This window comes from Hippopotamus amphibius, chromosome 2, assembly GCF_030028045.1.
Source record: "Hippopotamus amphibius kiboko isolate mHipAmp2 chromosome 2, mHipAmp2.hap2, whole genome shotgun sequence".
Taxonomy (NCBI): Eukaryota; Metazoa; Chordata; class Mammalia; order Artiodactyla; family Hippopotamidae; genus Hippopotamus; species Hippopotamus amphibius.
The window spans coordinates 58,594,004-58,608,424 of record NC_080187.1 but is presented as its reverse complement, the minus strand read 5'-3'; the positions used below and the strand labels follow the sequence as shown (position 1 = coordinate 58,608,424).

General features: G+C 36.8%; 1 protein-coding gene across 1 annotated transcript in view; it reads left to right on the top strand.

Moving 5' to 3' along the window:
• The window catches only part of ADAM7 (ADAM metallopeptidase domain 7), a 45,565-nt gene that overhangs the window by 17,203 nt on the left and 13,941 nt on the right, over window positions 1–14,421 (top strand). Inside the window, exons 8-16 of the mRNA XM_057720642.1 lie at window positions 130–198; window positions 3,122–3,291; window positions 5,780–5,864; window positions 7,571–7,701; window positions 8,558–8,732; window positions 10,198–10,287; window positions 11,668–11,863; window positions 12,258–12,360; window positions 13,364–13,550. Coding sequence (XP_057576625.1) covers window positions 130–198; window positions 3,122–3,291; window positions 5,780–5,864; window positions 7,571–7,701; window positions 8,558–8,732; window positions 10,198–10,287; window positions 11,668–11,863; window positions 12,258–12,360; window positions 13,364–13,550 — 1,206 coding nt within the window. The remainder of the gene's footprint in view (window positions 1–129; window positions 199–3,121; window positions 3,292–5,779; window positions 5,865–7,570; window positions 7,702–8,557; window positions 8,733–10,197; window positions 10,288–11,667; window positions 11,864–12,257; window positions 12,361–13,363; window positions 13,551–14,421) is intronic.

Here is a 14,421-nt window from a genome sequence, read left to right as displayed (position 1 = left end):
TAAGTTGCCCAGATTTTTAGCTCACTGGAAGGAAAGCCAATGAATTAGTTTTCTGTGAAATATCTCATGACGTTGAATTTTTATTCAACTCATGATTAATGAATGTTGATTTGATGTCTGTATTTCCAGTATCGCAGGAATAAGTACCCTAACAAACTGAGGAATCGAGTTTGGGGAATGGTCAATTTTGTCAACATGGTAAGATTTGATACCATTTGAATCAAGCCAAAAACACAAATGGAAAGAAACTTTTAGGATAATCTCTGCTGGATTTTTGTAGTAATCCTGATATTAAGACAGCCCAAAACACGATTCACTAAGTAGGCTAATTAGCAAAATTCCATTGAAAAAACATCACAGCAACAAATGAATCACAGCTCCAAGCTTTTGGTTTTCTAAGTAAATGACACTCAATATACACATGTTTCAAATATTGGTCACTAATCACAAAATTTATAAAGCAGTGTACAAAGATTTGATTACTCATCATAAATAAATCAAATCCACTATTTTAAATCACTGTCCCATGACCTTGCATAGCAAAAATGCTTTTAAGCTATAACTTATCGCCCATGTTTAGACAGAGAAATCAGGAGAAATATTTCTGTAAAATGCACTAAAATGATTAATTTGTCCAACATGGAATGAACTAGAACCCTTTTAAAGAAGCAATACTGTGAATTCTACACATCTTTGTAAAGCTGACTCCTTCAGACCGGCTCCTTTGCCAGGATAAAGAGGGCCCAAAGAAAGACGTTGTAAGAAATCGCCCCTTTAGACCAGTAGTTTTCTCATTCACCAGTTGAAGGACATTTGATCTGTTTCTAGTTTTTTACTAGAATGTTTGGGGCCTGAATCAGACCTGAGTGTGCACTGAAGTCCTGGGTTAGGTGAGGCCACCAGTTTTGCTCTGCAGATGGGGGAAGCCACGGGCTGAACTCTGTTCAAGTCCCACAGTTGAGTGGGCTATGCAGCTTCCCATGGTGAGGTTCCCTGTTCAGACAGGCCGACGTCTATATTCAGCAGTGAGTGGGACTGCAAATTAAATTCCCTGCTTGGGCACAGCAGAAGCAGCCCTGAAACTGGTAAAACTCTTTGTTTGTTGTCTTAACTCAAATTGACCCCAAGTTTCCCAGCTAAACAGGATCACTGGCTTTGCTTGCAAACTATTGGCTCTGTCTGCCTTTCTCTCACCTCCAGCATCGCTAGGATGCAAATATTTCAGGTGTTTTTTCCAGCCCTTCTGGTCAGATGGGGCCAGGAAACACTCCACAGTGGGCGGGGCTGTCTCAGCTGCCTAGCCTGGGCAGGATGGGGATGAGCTGCTTCAGGGCACTCTCAATTTCCCAAACAGGATTGGAGAGGCTGAGAGCTACCATTAGCCTTGGATATAAATCAATCTTGTTCCTGAGCATAGGGGGAAGCCTCCACACCCAGTACTAGCTTTGCTCTGGGGGTGATCTCAAGCTCTGCTTCTCCTGTTTCTTATATTTTGCAATTGTCTTTATTACTTCCCTAACACTGACTGAAATATAAGGCTCCATCTCTCTCCCTAGGGTCCCATCTCCAAAATTGTTGCACATTGCTAAACTCTTACTAAAGATTTTCAGTTCAGATTGGGGCTCATACCACAAACAATTTAAAGTGACATAGTCTAAAAGTCCTTGACTCTTTCCATCACATCTCTTCTTACTGGCCCTTTATCCTCCACACTCCTTATTTCACTGCATCCTTTCTTACTTTACTTTCATGATGTCTTTACCCCTTTTGTCTCAGAGATTCCAAAGTTCTTTCTTTATTAAGAAGAGTGAACCAATTCTCAACAACCTTCCAAATATGTATACCCAAATCCATCCAAGCATTCTGTAGATAAAACATGGCTTTATTTTACAGGATATTTTCTCACTAGAAGAGAATACATCCATAGAATAACAAATATTGTTCCCATTTGCATCTGAATCTAGTTTTATGAACCTAAAGCCTACCCACGAATGTAGAGAATTCAAAGGTTAAAAAAATTATCTTGCTTGGTGGGACCTAACTCATAAAGCTTATTCCACAATAAGATCAGAGCCAAAAGGAATGGACATCTAGTTAGCTTTGAGATCATGATTTAACTAAAGGTCTAACTTTATAAGAGCTTATGAGAACTATAGTTCTCATGGTTATAAAATGACCATGGGTCATGGTTATCATGTTAGGACATGAAATTCAATATATTCATATTATGCAGGTTAAGAAAAGTGAAGAATTAATACAAGGTTATTGTTATAGCAATGATGTGAATATTAAACTTCTTAATAATCAGTTATATTCCCTATTAATATTGTTGAGTTGACCTCTCTATTTCTGTTCCTAACTCAGTGTTCATAGTTTATCATTCATTCTTTCTTTCAACCAACTTTGTACTGGCCGTTATGAAATATAAAATTGATATAATACATAGTTGTCTCAAAAATCTTCATAATATTTCCTTAAACTCTTAAACTCTTTTGTCCTGGCATCAAAGCATCTATCAACTAGGTGTTTACAAAGGCAGATGGGAACAGAGGTGAGAAGTCTTGGGTTACAGCTATTTCTGTCTGTTTTGAGGCTTCAAGCAATCCCCAATACGATTTCTTACATAACAAAGTAGTTCCAAAAATCAAACATGGAAAACAAACAGAACAGCTAAGCTATTAGTTTTTGAAAATGATATCAACTTTCTAACCTGCTGCAGAACAAACTCGCAACCTAAGTAGAGAGATGAATAAAGAATTTTCATTCCATTGTGTGCCACTGTTCATAAATTCATGTTTTCAGGTCAGGTATAACCTCAGAGCTTTCCTAAATTATTTACTGTAGACATATCCCGAGCCCAGTGCCTGTTAGGATTACAATAGTTCAAGAAGAATCAGATGTTTTTAGTCAAGTTTCTTTGTTGGTCATGGCAATTAACCCAACATTCTGGACAATTCAACTCTACATTCTGTTCAATACAACTGTTTGCAAAATGAGGTCTGAATTTTTGCTTATTAAAAGCACACATTAAAATTAACTTTTTTAATGTAAAGGAATATAGTCATGATAAAGGATCCTTCTGCAACTTGACATTGTGAAAAATTATTTCTCCTTTCTCCAGATTTATAAAACCTTGGACATTCATGTGACATTAGTTGGCCTTGAAATATGGACAAATGGAGACAAAATAGATATAGATTCAAAAACAGAAACTACCTTATGGCGTTTTTCAGCTTGGCAAGAAATAATCCTTAAAAAAAGGAAGACATTTGATCATGTTATGTTACTCAGGTAAGTAGCTGCTCTATTTACCTGCATATCTTAGGTGGATTGTTAAAAAAGAAAAGGAACCAAATAAACCAAAATACTTTTTAAAGCAGTTGACTTCTGGATAAAAGTCACAGGGACAAAATGTTATGTGTAGCTCTACAGAAAATTTCCAAATGAACCTGTAAATAATCTTTCTTCCTGATAATGATTAATACCAGAAAGGAAAACCTTGAAATATTCATGTTTCTGGGCAGGGTGGAAAATGTCCTTAGGTAAGCAAAGCACTTTTAGAGTCCATTTTCTTTACTTATCAGCATCCAGTTTTAACTCCCTTCAGCCTTCCAAGGAATGCCATTTCAACACTACACTAAAACCTACCTTTCTGAGAAAGCACTTCATTCTCTGGACACTTTCCCTCAACAAAGTGTGTGCATCCAGACCAGCTCTTCAAGAGCATCTATATTTAAGATAACAGATAACTAATCTGATTACTTAAACCTGCCACAGCTTTAATGTTCCTAAGTAAAGGGTTGGATTTATCTATAATACTAGGTCATTAATTCCTTAAAAGAAGGGCTATTTTTATCACTTTGTCATTCAAAATACCTAGCACACTACTCAGCCTGTAGGGAAATGATAAATTATTATGGAGCTGATCTGACTTCAACTTTGTGTTTCACATAGTCCTGTTATCCTAAGAAATATTAACTTAGGAAAGAACAACTTTGAAGCAGTGGAGTCTCGTAGCATCTCTTGATGTCCTTAAAGCTATCATATAAGAGTGGTACCCACTTTACCTACTTCATCTACCTATAATACCAGTATTTCTCCTGAGGTCTACAAACAAGCCTGCAAATACACTTTCTAGCATTATCTAAATGTTAACTTTCAGTATGAATTCAGAACTGTGAAGCTTTCAAGGCCCATAGTCAGAGGTCATATTCAGCCCTTTGGCAGACTGATGAGTGAACCAGACCCCCAAATATCATTTCTGATTTTCATACCCAGGATGGTCCATAATACATCTCCAGGGGAATAGTTGTACCTGGCTTAGGTTCAGATGTTCATATACTAGTGTGCCCCCAAATTATGGGGGGTAGAGTAAAATATTATCATGACCATCATGGCAGACAAGATTAGCCCCTTTGCCTATTCCTTGGATGTGTCTTAAAATACTTAATAAATTAGTCTAGGAATATTAACTTGGTATAAGTAGACAATCTTTTACTTCCATGAGTGTCTTATTCTGAGCAGTAGCTTCACACACCAGTAGTATGTCTACAAACAGGAATATGGGGGGATGCTACTAACGTCTAACTTGGCATCATATGTAGAGCTTCATATGTTGGTTTCTTATATGTCTTCCCTCTACATTCACATAGATCTAGAAGCGATTAGATATTATCATGGTGTGACTTTTGGTTTTCAGTGACCATGAGCAAAGTCAAAATACAGATTGTGCTTTCTCTGGTGTTTCATCTCCATAGATGTTATTCTCCCAAGATCTCCAGAGTCTGGGAAGACCCGAATTCCAAGTTCTTCCAAGATGCATAGTCAAATACTAAGAATTTAAAATGTAGGGGCAAAAACATTTCAGTAGTGAAGAAAGAAATATAGCATATTTTCTTGTTCAAAAACGTTAAAGGCTGAAAGGGGTCATCTAGCCTGACTCCCTTTCTTGTATTTGAACCATCTCTATTATACATGAAGTATGGTCCTCCAACCTAAAGTGGTTCAACTAAATGTTGAACCACTTTAAAAAGAACTAAATGTTCTTCTTGAAAGCATAACAAATTTGGATCCCTATAATATACACATCTACATCTGTCTTTTTAGATAATTCAGGAATAGACCTGTTTTCACATAAGTGTTTTAAATGTTTGATTATAGTTATCAAATCCTCTATGAGTTTCTATGGTTTATTAATTTCTTTTTAAATTTTCAACTACAGCAAATTAATCATGGTGTTGAGTTCATTCACTATGTTGCATTTTCCCTCTGAACAGTTTTAAATTTTTCGATCTTTTAAGTGGTTTTATCCAAAATTGAGTGTAAGGCAAACTAAATCAAGTCAAATGGACTGTGACCTTATTATTATTATTATTATTATTTCGAAAGTACTTTTTTATGATTTCAACTCAAGATTACATTGACTTCCTCAATGCCTCTAAAATACCACAGCTTTAAAATGAGCTTAATATCAACTGTCATCCTCGATTCCAGAACTCCAGAAAAAATCAGTGTCTTGGTTACTGGTTTCTAAGAACACATTTACGTCTAAGGATGTTAACTATTTTGTCGTGCAATGGAAATGAAATACCGTATTTTATTGCCATCAATTCACTATGGTGTTTTGTATTTTGGTTGTGTATTAAAATACAATCATGTTGTGTTTTAAAAAAAAAAGAAAAGGCACTTTCATGTGCCAAGGCACTAGCATTGTGGGGGTTCAATGCACTTCAGTCTTTGTGTTAATTGAACTATGAGTTTATTTTTATCTTGTTTGTAGTGGAAAGTGGCTCTATGCACACGAACAAGGAACTTCCTATCCAGGGGGTATATGCCTGCCCTATTATTCCGCCAGTGTTGTTAAGGTGGGCTGTATTTTATTTGTTATATTTCTTAATCAAAATGTTTACCTTAAATTTCTGTAATTTTCTGTGTCCTATTGGAAGGGACCATGTATGCGTCCCATCATACATTCCTGCCAAAATATGTCACGATGAAACTGTCATGTTTCCTTTTCTAAATGGGAAATGTTTTATTAAAAACTATAGATAAATAATGAAGATAAACCAGTGTTTTTCAGAGTTTATATGAATGTCATATATGAATTAACATACAAAGATTAGGAAAGCTCTTTTGCATATAAATATAGTTATTTCTAAGGACATGTGATGCACATAAAACTTGATGGCTGGTTTAGCAAGTGAAGATAATTTTTCTTATACTAAAAATATATAAACCGCTTCAAATATCATACTGGGTTGGCCAAAAAGTTCATTCAAGTTTTTCCATAAGATGTTACAAAAAACCCAAACGAACTTTTTGGCCAACCTAGTATCTAGACGGCCTTACCATTCACTTTCAGAAAGCCTAAGACCTACATACTGCTGACTCCCCTTGTTTATCTGATCCTTTCCCAAGTCACTACGCTGCTAGTAAATGCTGTCCAAATAACCCCATCTAAGATAGTCTTTAAGATGTCAGGGTTTAGGTTGGTTTCCTGTAGTGTCTCTGCCTGATTGTTGCTCTGCTCAAGCCAGTGTTGTAAGACATTGAACTTAGAAGCCAGTACTTATTAAAATGACTACCTGACGTATTACTCCTATGATAAAAAAAACTTTTTATGATTATGCCTTTGCCCGTGGTATTTTAGGAACATAAATTTTGCATAATAGAGTCAGATTAATCTAATATAGGCTGTCCACTCCAATTATGACATCATAACCCATTCAGGATACATTTTAAATGTCATATAAGATGAAATTTCAAATTCGGGGTGTTTTACCTTTACAGTAAACTGATATCCCACCTCTCTTTGGAAATTAATTTTTTTTCATTAATGTAGAGATTAAGACATGAAACAGAACTAAGAACAGAGATAACAATCAACTCTGCCCTGGATTTTACATATTACTGACCTGACTTTTTTCATAATAGCAATTCCCTCCTCATGATTGTATAACATTATTGCTTAATGTGAGACTGTAAATTGAAAACCCAAAACTCATATATTTGTATTTTTACTCCCTTTAAATATCTAGTGATAGAAGACAATCAATAATGTTCATTTTATTGTGTAGGACGTTAATTAATAAATTTGAACTATTTGTGAGAATGAGTCTATATAAAACCAATGATGACTATTACTACACCAAAAAAATAATTCAGAATGTTAGAGTTAGTCTCAATGCTTTGTGACGACCTAAAGGGGTATGGCAGGGAGGGTGGGAGGGAGGCTCAAGAGGAAGGGGATATAGGGATATATGTATACATATAGCTGTTTCACTTTATTGTACCACAGAAACTAGCCTAACATTGTAAAGCAATTATACTCCAATAAAGATGTGAAAAAAAATGTTAGAATTAGGGACATCCAACAGGTTATTTGTCCAACCTCATTATATAATTGAAGAAACTAAGGTGCAACACAGATGTTAACTAAGTCCACGAATTCTTAGATAAAATACTAGTTAACCAGAAGCTAGAAACCAGCTCTCAACCACTAGTTCAAAGCTTTATGTACTGCAGTGTGCTATCTTATAGAAATTTCAATGCACCTCTTTTTTGGCATCAGGATCTTTTACCTGACCTAAATTCAATTGCAAGCAGAATGGCACATCAGTTGGGGCATAACCTTGGGATGCAGCATGATGGTTACCCGTGTACCTGTACTTCGGGAAAATGTGTGATGGATAGTGATGGAAGGTGAGGCTCAAACAATAAAGAGAACATATTTCAATATTGGGGGAGTACCTTTGGTTAAAACTCAATGCTGTAGGGACATATTGCTATTATCTGGAATTTTCCTAATATCTCCTGGGTGAGAACTAAGTAACTGAAACCTAATTTTATATCATTACCTACATAATTAGTAATATTTTGGAGGGACCACACCATTCCACTCAAATGTCTCCAAGATTTTAAAAGTCCATCTGTATCCAATCATTGTATCAATAATAATGACAAGGGAGTCAAAACAAAAGGAAGATGGAAGACAGGTGAGCTTCAGCTTAAAAAGAAGTATATCACATTCCTAGGATGTGTAAGATCATACTAAATATTATTACTTTGTTTAAAAAATGTTCATAGAGAACTACTTTGTGCCAGGCACTGTGTTAACTAGTGTTTTTTTAAAAAAACTTTGAAAAATGATTCAGTTCCTGCGTTGAGAAGCTTGTAATCTTGCATGGATAATAGACAAATATATAGATTATTTCAAGTGGAACAAACAAAAAGTGATATGGGAGCAGCAGGCACAATTGGTCTGAACTGTGGGCTTCAGGAAGGATATTCTGGAGGATATATAGTTTGAGTATTTTCACTAAAATAGCATGTATTTAAATAGCATGTGTTGCCTGTGTTTCAATAAGACATTTTATATAATAAAGAGCCCAGCTACTACTCTGCTATAATGGTAAAGCAAGAGTAAGAAAAGTAAATGGACTTTGAGTCCATCATTTACATTTGTTTTTGTTCTAAATTCTTCATAGAACTTTCATAGCTATCCTATCACTATACATTGATATGATTAGTCTTTATTTTTAACTCGTCCTATTTCTAGCATTCCTGCAGTAAAATTCAGTAAATGCAGCAAAACTCAGTACCAGCAATATTTCAAGGATTACAAGCCAACATGCATTTTCAATATTCCATTTTCTGATAAGTTAAGTGATAATCCATATTGTGGAAACAAGAGGCTGGATGATGGAGAAGAGTGTGATTGCGGCCGCGTTCAGGTATTTGCAAATGATGTTGCCTTTTAATTTACAAAGTGTAACCTCAGCTAGAACCTAGACAGGGAGGTAACCATTAATCAACCATGGTAAGCCTTATAAAGCTTTAAAAACCGTGCTTTAAAAAAAAAAAAAAAAAGGAAGAAAGCTGTTGGTGCCGCCTCAATGCACTATTTCTTACCAAGTCATGCGTCATGTGTAACGATCTTGCTGGAGATTCAAAGCATCATATTAGCCTGGTTTATACATTAATTGGCTCTTCTCGTGAGAAAGGCCCATAGGTGTCATTAAGTCTGATCTCTCATGCACAGTAGGAATCTGTTCTACAAAATCCCTCGCAGTGAGTCAATCGAGTTTTAATCAGGGCCATATGAGGCTAGTCTATATCCCTGTTGGCCAGTTCACATTATTAGAAAACTTAATTGAGCAGAAACCTTCTAAACTTACACATATTTACTGCAGTCTCTGGAACATTTAGGATAAGCCTTGGAGGCATATTTTGAATTAATTCTTCTGCTACTTTTCTCTAACATAGAAGCTTTTTCTTTCAAGAGCTCATCATATAAGTATGTGTCCTAGATAACTAATTCTTATATTATCAAGTGGTCATAAATCACCTGGGCATGATGTTACAATGTGGATTCTGATTCAGTAGGTCTGGAGTGGAACTGCGATCCTATTCCTACCAACCTGCAAGTTTGTGCTAATGCTGCTGGTCCAAGGACCACATTTTAAGTAGCTATGCTCTAGACACCACACAATTCAAAAGAGGTCTAATAAGATGGCAGTGAAGAAACTCCATGATCAGAGTGGAGACAGTGACAGGTTTAGAGGTTATAGCTTCTAGTTTTCAAATGTCTCTGATTAAATGGGAAGAGAACTTCGGAGAGTGATGCTTTTGCTTATGTGCATTTTTTGGAATGGTGCTACAGTTTCATTCTAACACTTGAAGTACCTTACATGACAGGATGCAGACAATATTTTGCAATTTAAATTTTATTTGAGCAGATAGGGTCTAAGTGTCCATCCTGGTATTATTATCTAATTATGCATCTTTTAAAAAGTTCAGCCTGAAGTATTTAGCATCTTGAGGAAAATATAAAATCAGATCTTCAGAAGTTGTGTTATCTCACATCCAACATTTAGCATGAGAAGCAGTAGGACTCTACCAGAGAACAGAAGTCATCAGGAGAATGGAGGTCACAAACTTTGGGCTTTGTATGCTACCAGTGAGAATTCACTAGCTGTGGAGTACTGAACAACCACAAGCGAAGGAGACAAAGTCAAAGTCCCAAACACCAGTTGCAAGCAGTAGTCTTATATACATATCATAGCCAAGGACCATGCATTTGGATTTAACTCTGAAAAACAATTAAAGCTAAGTTGCACAGAAGCACCACGCATTAACTCTTCAAACAGGAGCCAAACTACAAACCACTTCTGATCTTTTATTTTCGATGATTGCCAGGAGTGTACTAATCCTTGCTGTGATGCACACAAATGTATGTTGAAGCCAGGATTTACTTGTGCAGAAGGAGAATGCTGTGAATCCTGTCAGGTAAGAACCTTTGCTAGAACTGGCTTTTTCAGTTTTCAGTTCAAGTATGCATAGAACCAAAGAGTTGTTTGGCCACTGAATGACCTTCTACCACTAATCCCAGACTGGGGTTAGGCTTGCTCGAACCCAATAGAGCCTCTTCTGAGATGCTCTGACTCCTAAGTGCTGAGCAGTGCTATGCTCTGGGGAGTGGCGAAGCAGCTAAGCAGTGCTTGGACTTTTAGGAGTGGAGTCATATGACTAACAGTATTCTTGCTCTTTTGTCAATCATTACCAACCTGTTTCACCTCAGCTGAGGGGAGAAATGGCATTCCAACAACAGTGAACTAAAAGGGAAAAGGGTTCTACTGGAATTGGAAAATGACAGTGACTAGTGCCTGGACATAAGTTCCTAGGAAAGATGACCAGAAATCCAAATGCCTCTGTCCAAGGGTTTGTTGACACTTCTTTTGTGCCACTGGATTGTGAACTCAGAAAGGAAAGCAAGTGTGTTATATTCATCTTGAAATCTTTCTGAAACCCAGAACAATTAAATGCATATTGAATGCCTGAATGAGAGAGAATATTTCCATGTCATGCCCTCCAGCAATGAGAGCCAGGGTATTTTTTTTTTAGTTCATCTGAAAAGATCTGATTTCTTGGGAGTGGCGATTCCTCATTGCAGTCAGGGGTTCCCAGTTGTGTGCGTATGGTGGGGTGGGGTGGGGGGGGAGGGATGTACTAAAGGGGTGAAGAAGGCAAGATGAACAGAACATGTGCTCATTTCTCCATTTTATGTCCATTCCAACTCTGCCCAATGCTGTTCTAATACCAAATTTCAAAAACGCCAGCTTATCATTCCTAAAATTACATAAAAGCCAAGAATGCTAATAATTCTCAGTGAAATGGAGAAGGAAGTCATGATCCATCCTTAAAACCTTTTTTTACATAAATTAACTGGGTTGGGACTTCCCTGGTGGTGCAGTGGTTAAGAATCCACCTGCTAATGCAGGGGACATGGGTTCCATCTCCGGTCCAGGAAGATCCCACATGCCACAGAACAACTAAGCCTGTGAGCCACAACTACTGAGCCCAAGCACTGCAACTACTGAAGCCCACGCACCTAGAGCTCGTACTCCGCAACAAGAGAAGCCACTGCAAAGAGAAGCCTATACACCGCAATGACGAGTAGCCCCCACTTGCCACAACTAGAGAAACCTGAGCACAGCAACAAAAGACCCAGTGCAGCCAAAAATAAAATAAATAAAATATAAATGAATGAATAAATAATTTAAAAAATAAAAAAATTAAAGAAAAAAAATTAAACGGGTCAACTTGCTTACTGAACCTTTCCTAACCTAAGGGTGTCCAAGCTTCAATCTCTTCATTTTTCTTCAACAGATGAAAAAAGCAGGGTCTATATGCAGACCAGCAAAAGATGAATGTGATTTTCCTGAGATGTGTACTGGCCACTCTTCTGGGTGTCCTAAGGATCAATTCCAAGTAAACGGATTTCCGTGCAAGAATGCAAAAGGCTACTGCTTCATGGGGAATTGTCCCACCCGGGATGATCAGTGCTCTGAATTGTTTAATAAAGGTGAGAGACAGTTACAGTGAATGATTGATAAAGATAATAGCCGTTATTTCTCTGTTGTTGTCCTTTAGGAATCTGCAGGCAAGACTGGAGATAATGCCATTTCTGGCACCTTTCTGAATAATACCTTTAATATTAATTGATTTTACCTCTCATATTAATTGACTAGCTCAGTATGTGGGTTAAGGTATGTTTGTTCCCTTTCTATATCCATATTCCTTCCTAAAATATCCTCTGGGGGCAATAGGATAGTTGTAAAATTATTTATTTATCCCATTCTGCTTCATTACTGCATGACACTGAAATTTCAGTTATATTAGAAAAGTAAGGCGTTTTATGATTTGTCATATTCATGCTTTCATTGTTTTACTTTTATCATACCATTTTTGGATCCCAGAGGCAAAAGACAGTTCTGATATCTGCTACAAGATGAATAAAATTGGAAATAAATTTGGATACTGCAAAAACGAGGAACACGTATTAATTCCTTGTGAAGAAAAGTAAGTGCCTTGTAAAGAAAAGTACGTGCCCTCTCAGAGTGTTTTGCAAAATCAGAACAGCTCTTGTTCTGACAGCCACCAGCCTCTTTTTACTGAGGAGATTAAGAAGGAGTGAGCAAGAAGGGATAGAGCACACATGCCTGATGGAATTAACTGGCATTTATGTTGTGTATTTTGTAACCGAAGGTCATGGAATACACGGAAGAAAGATGGGAAAGATTTAAGATTCTTAGGAAGAAAGGGAGGAAAAGAAGCTACCAAAAACAGAGAGAAAGGAGCAAACAAAAGGAGAGGGGAAAGAAGTAGAAAAGGGGAGAAGAGGAAGAAAGAAGGAAAGCTATCAGAAGAAAGAAAGGTAGATGCTGAAATTGAAGACAGAATGGGAGAATTGGATGCTAGATCTGGTTTTTAAAAAGCACGTGCTGAGCCCCACTTCCGGGTTTGTTTCTGACATTTGGCAAGGTTTTCTGTGTGCCTCCAAACAGGATTTGGACTGAAAACAATAATAAAAACCTAGAGTCAAGTTTGACTTTGCTTCTAAACACACTCCTAAAAATGGGCACTCACTGAACTTCTCTTACTTGCAATTGCTGCCTAATCTGTAAAGAGGCAGTTATAATAATAGCAACTTCATAGATGTGCTGTGAGAATCAACGGATGTGCTCCACGCAAGACAGGATGAGAAAGAAATCTTCGTATCCTGATTAAACTTATGCTAATTCAAATTACTAGTAAGCAATATTCTCCTGTAAACTTGCGCTAATGTTGCTGCTTTATGAGAATTACAGAGATATTATAAAGAAATACAAGCATTTTACATCTTTGTCTATTCATCTCAGTTTCTGGGGTCAGGACTTTGTCCAACAGTTTACCCAGCCTCTCCTGGGCTCTGACAAGCCTGGGTTTAGAAAAAAGTGACCAGGCCTCTTCACTGCCAGCCTAGTCTCTAAAGTTCTATTGTGTTTCTGGCCCCAAGTGTGAGAATACTCTTCCTTCCCTTCAGGGATATCAAATGCGGAAAGATATTCTGCACAGGTGGGCAGCATTCTTCTGTCCTTGGAGAAGAAAAGATCTATCACCTTAAGAAGCCTCCGAAGCAGAATGCCACTGAATGCAAAACTCTTTTTTTATACCATGATTCTAAGGATTTTGGCCTGGTTGTTCCTGGAACAAAATGTGGAGATGGACTGGTAAGATGAATGCCTTGTTTTATTAAAACTTATTGTTCAGTCACTTAAGCCCTCCTATGATGGGTTCCAGAGGGCTTATATATGAGAACACACAGGCACAAAATGTGTAACATTTTTTTAATTGAGCAGAGTAGCAATAACACTATCGTATATATTCATTTTGCTTAATATTTGTTATACAAATTATGTAAATGTTATAAATGTGCTTAATTAGTGTCTTACAGTAGATGCTTAATAAAATTATAGACTTAATTTTTTAAATTTATTTGGCTATGAAGTAGCCATACAATCTTCATTTATTTTATTCATTCAGACATATTTACTGGGCATGTACCATGGTCCCAGTGGCTGTGTAGGACGCAGATGATGTAAAAATGAGTGTACTTGAGAATTTATTAGAGTAAATTAAGTATAGCATTACAACCCAAGTCAATTGCTTTCACTGTGGTGTGATCAGTGTACATTTGAGTCCAAAGGAAATGACTGACTTTACTTATAGAACATGGAATGGCATATTCGGATGCCATTAAATGAGTGACACTTCAGCTTTGACTTTATAAACATCATTTTTCAACACAAAGAAGATGAGAAAAGACTTTTTAAAAAGAAATACCCACATAATATGCAAAGGTATGGCATAGACAGCTAACTGACAATTTCAGTGTGACTGAAGCTCCTGGTAAAATGGCAAAAAATTAAGTTTAACAGATAGAATGAAACCAGACCGGAAAGGCTTTGTCATTTCAAGATGAAAACTTGAGAATGTATACTAAAAACAACAGCCAGCTCATCAAGGTTTATAAACACAAGAATAGTTGAAAAAAGTATAATACTGTATAGCAAATCAGCAATTTTGAAATTGAACAGTTTC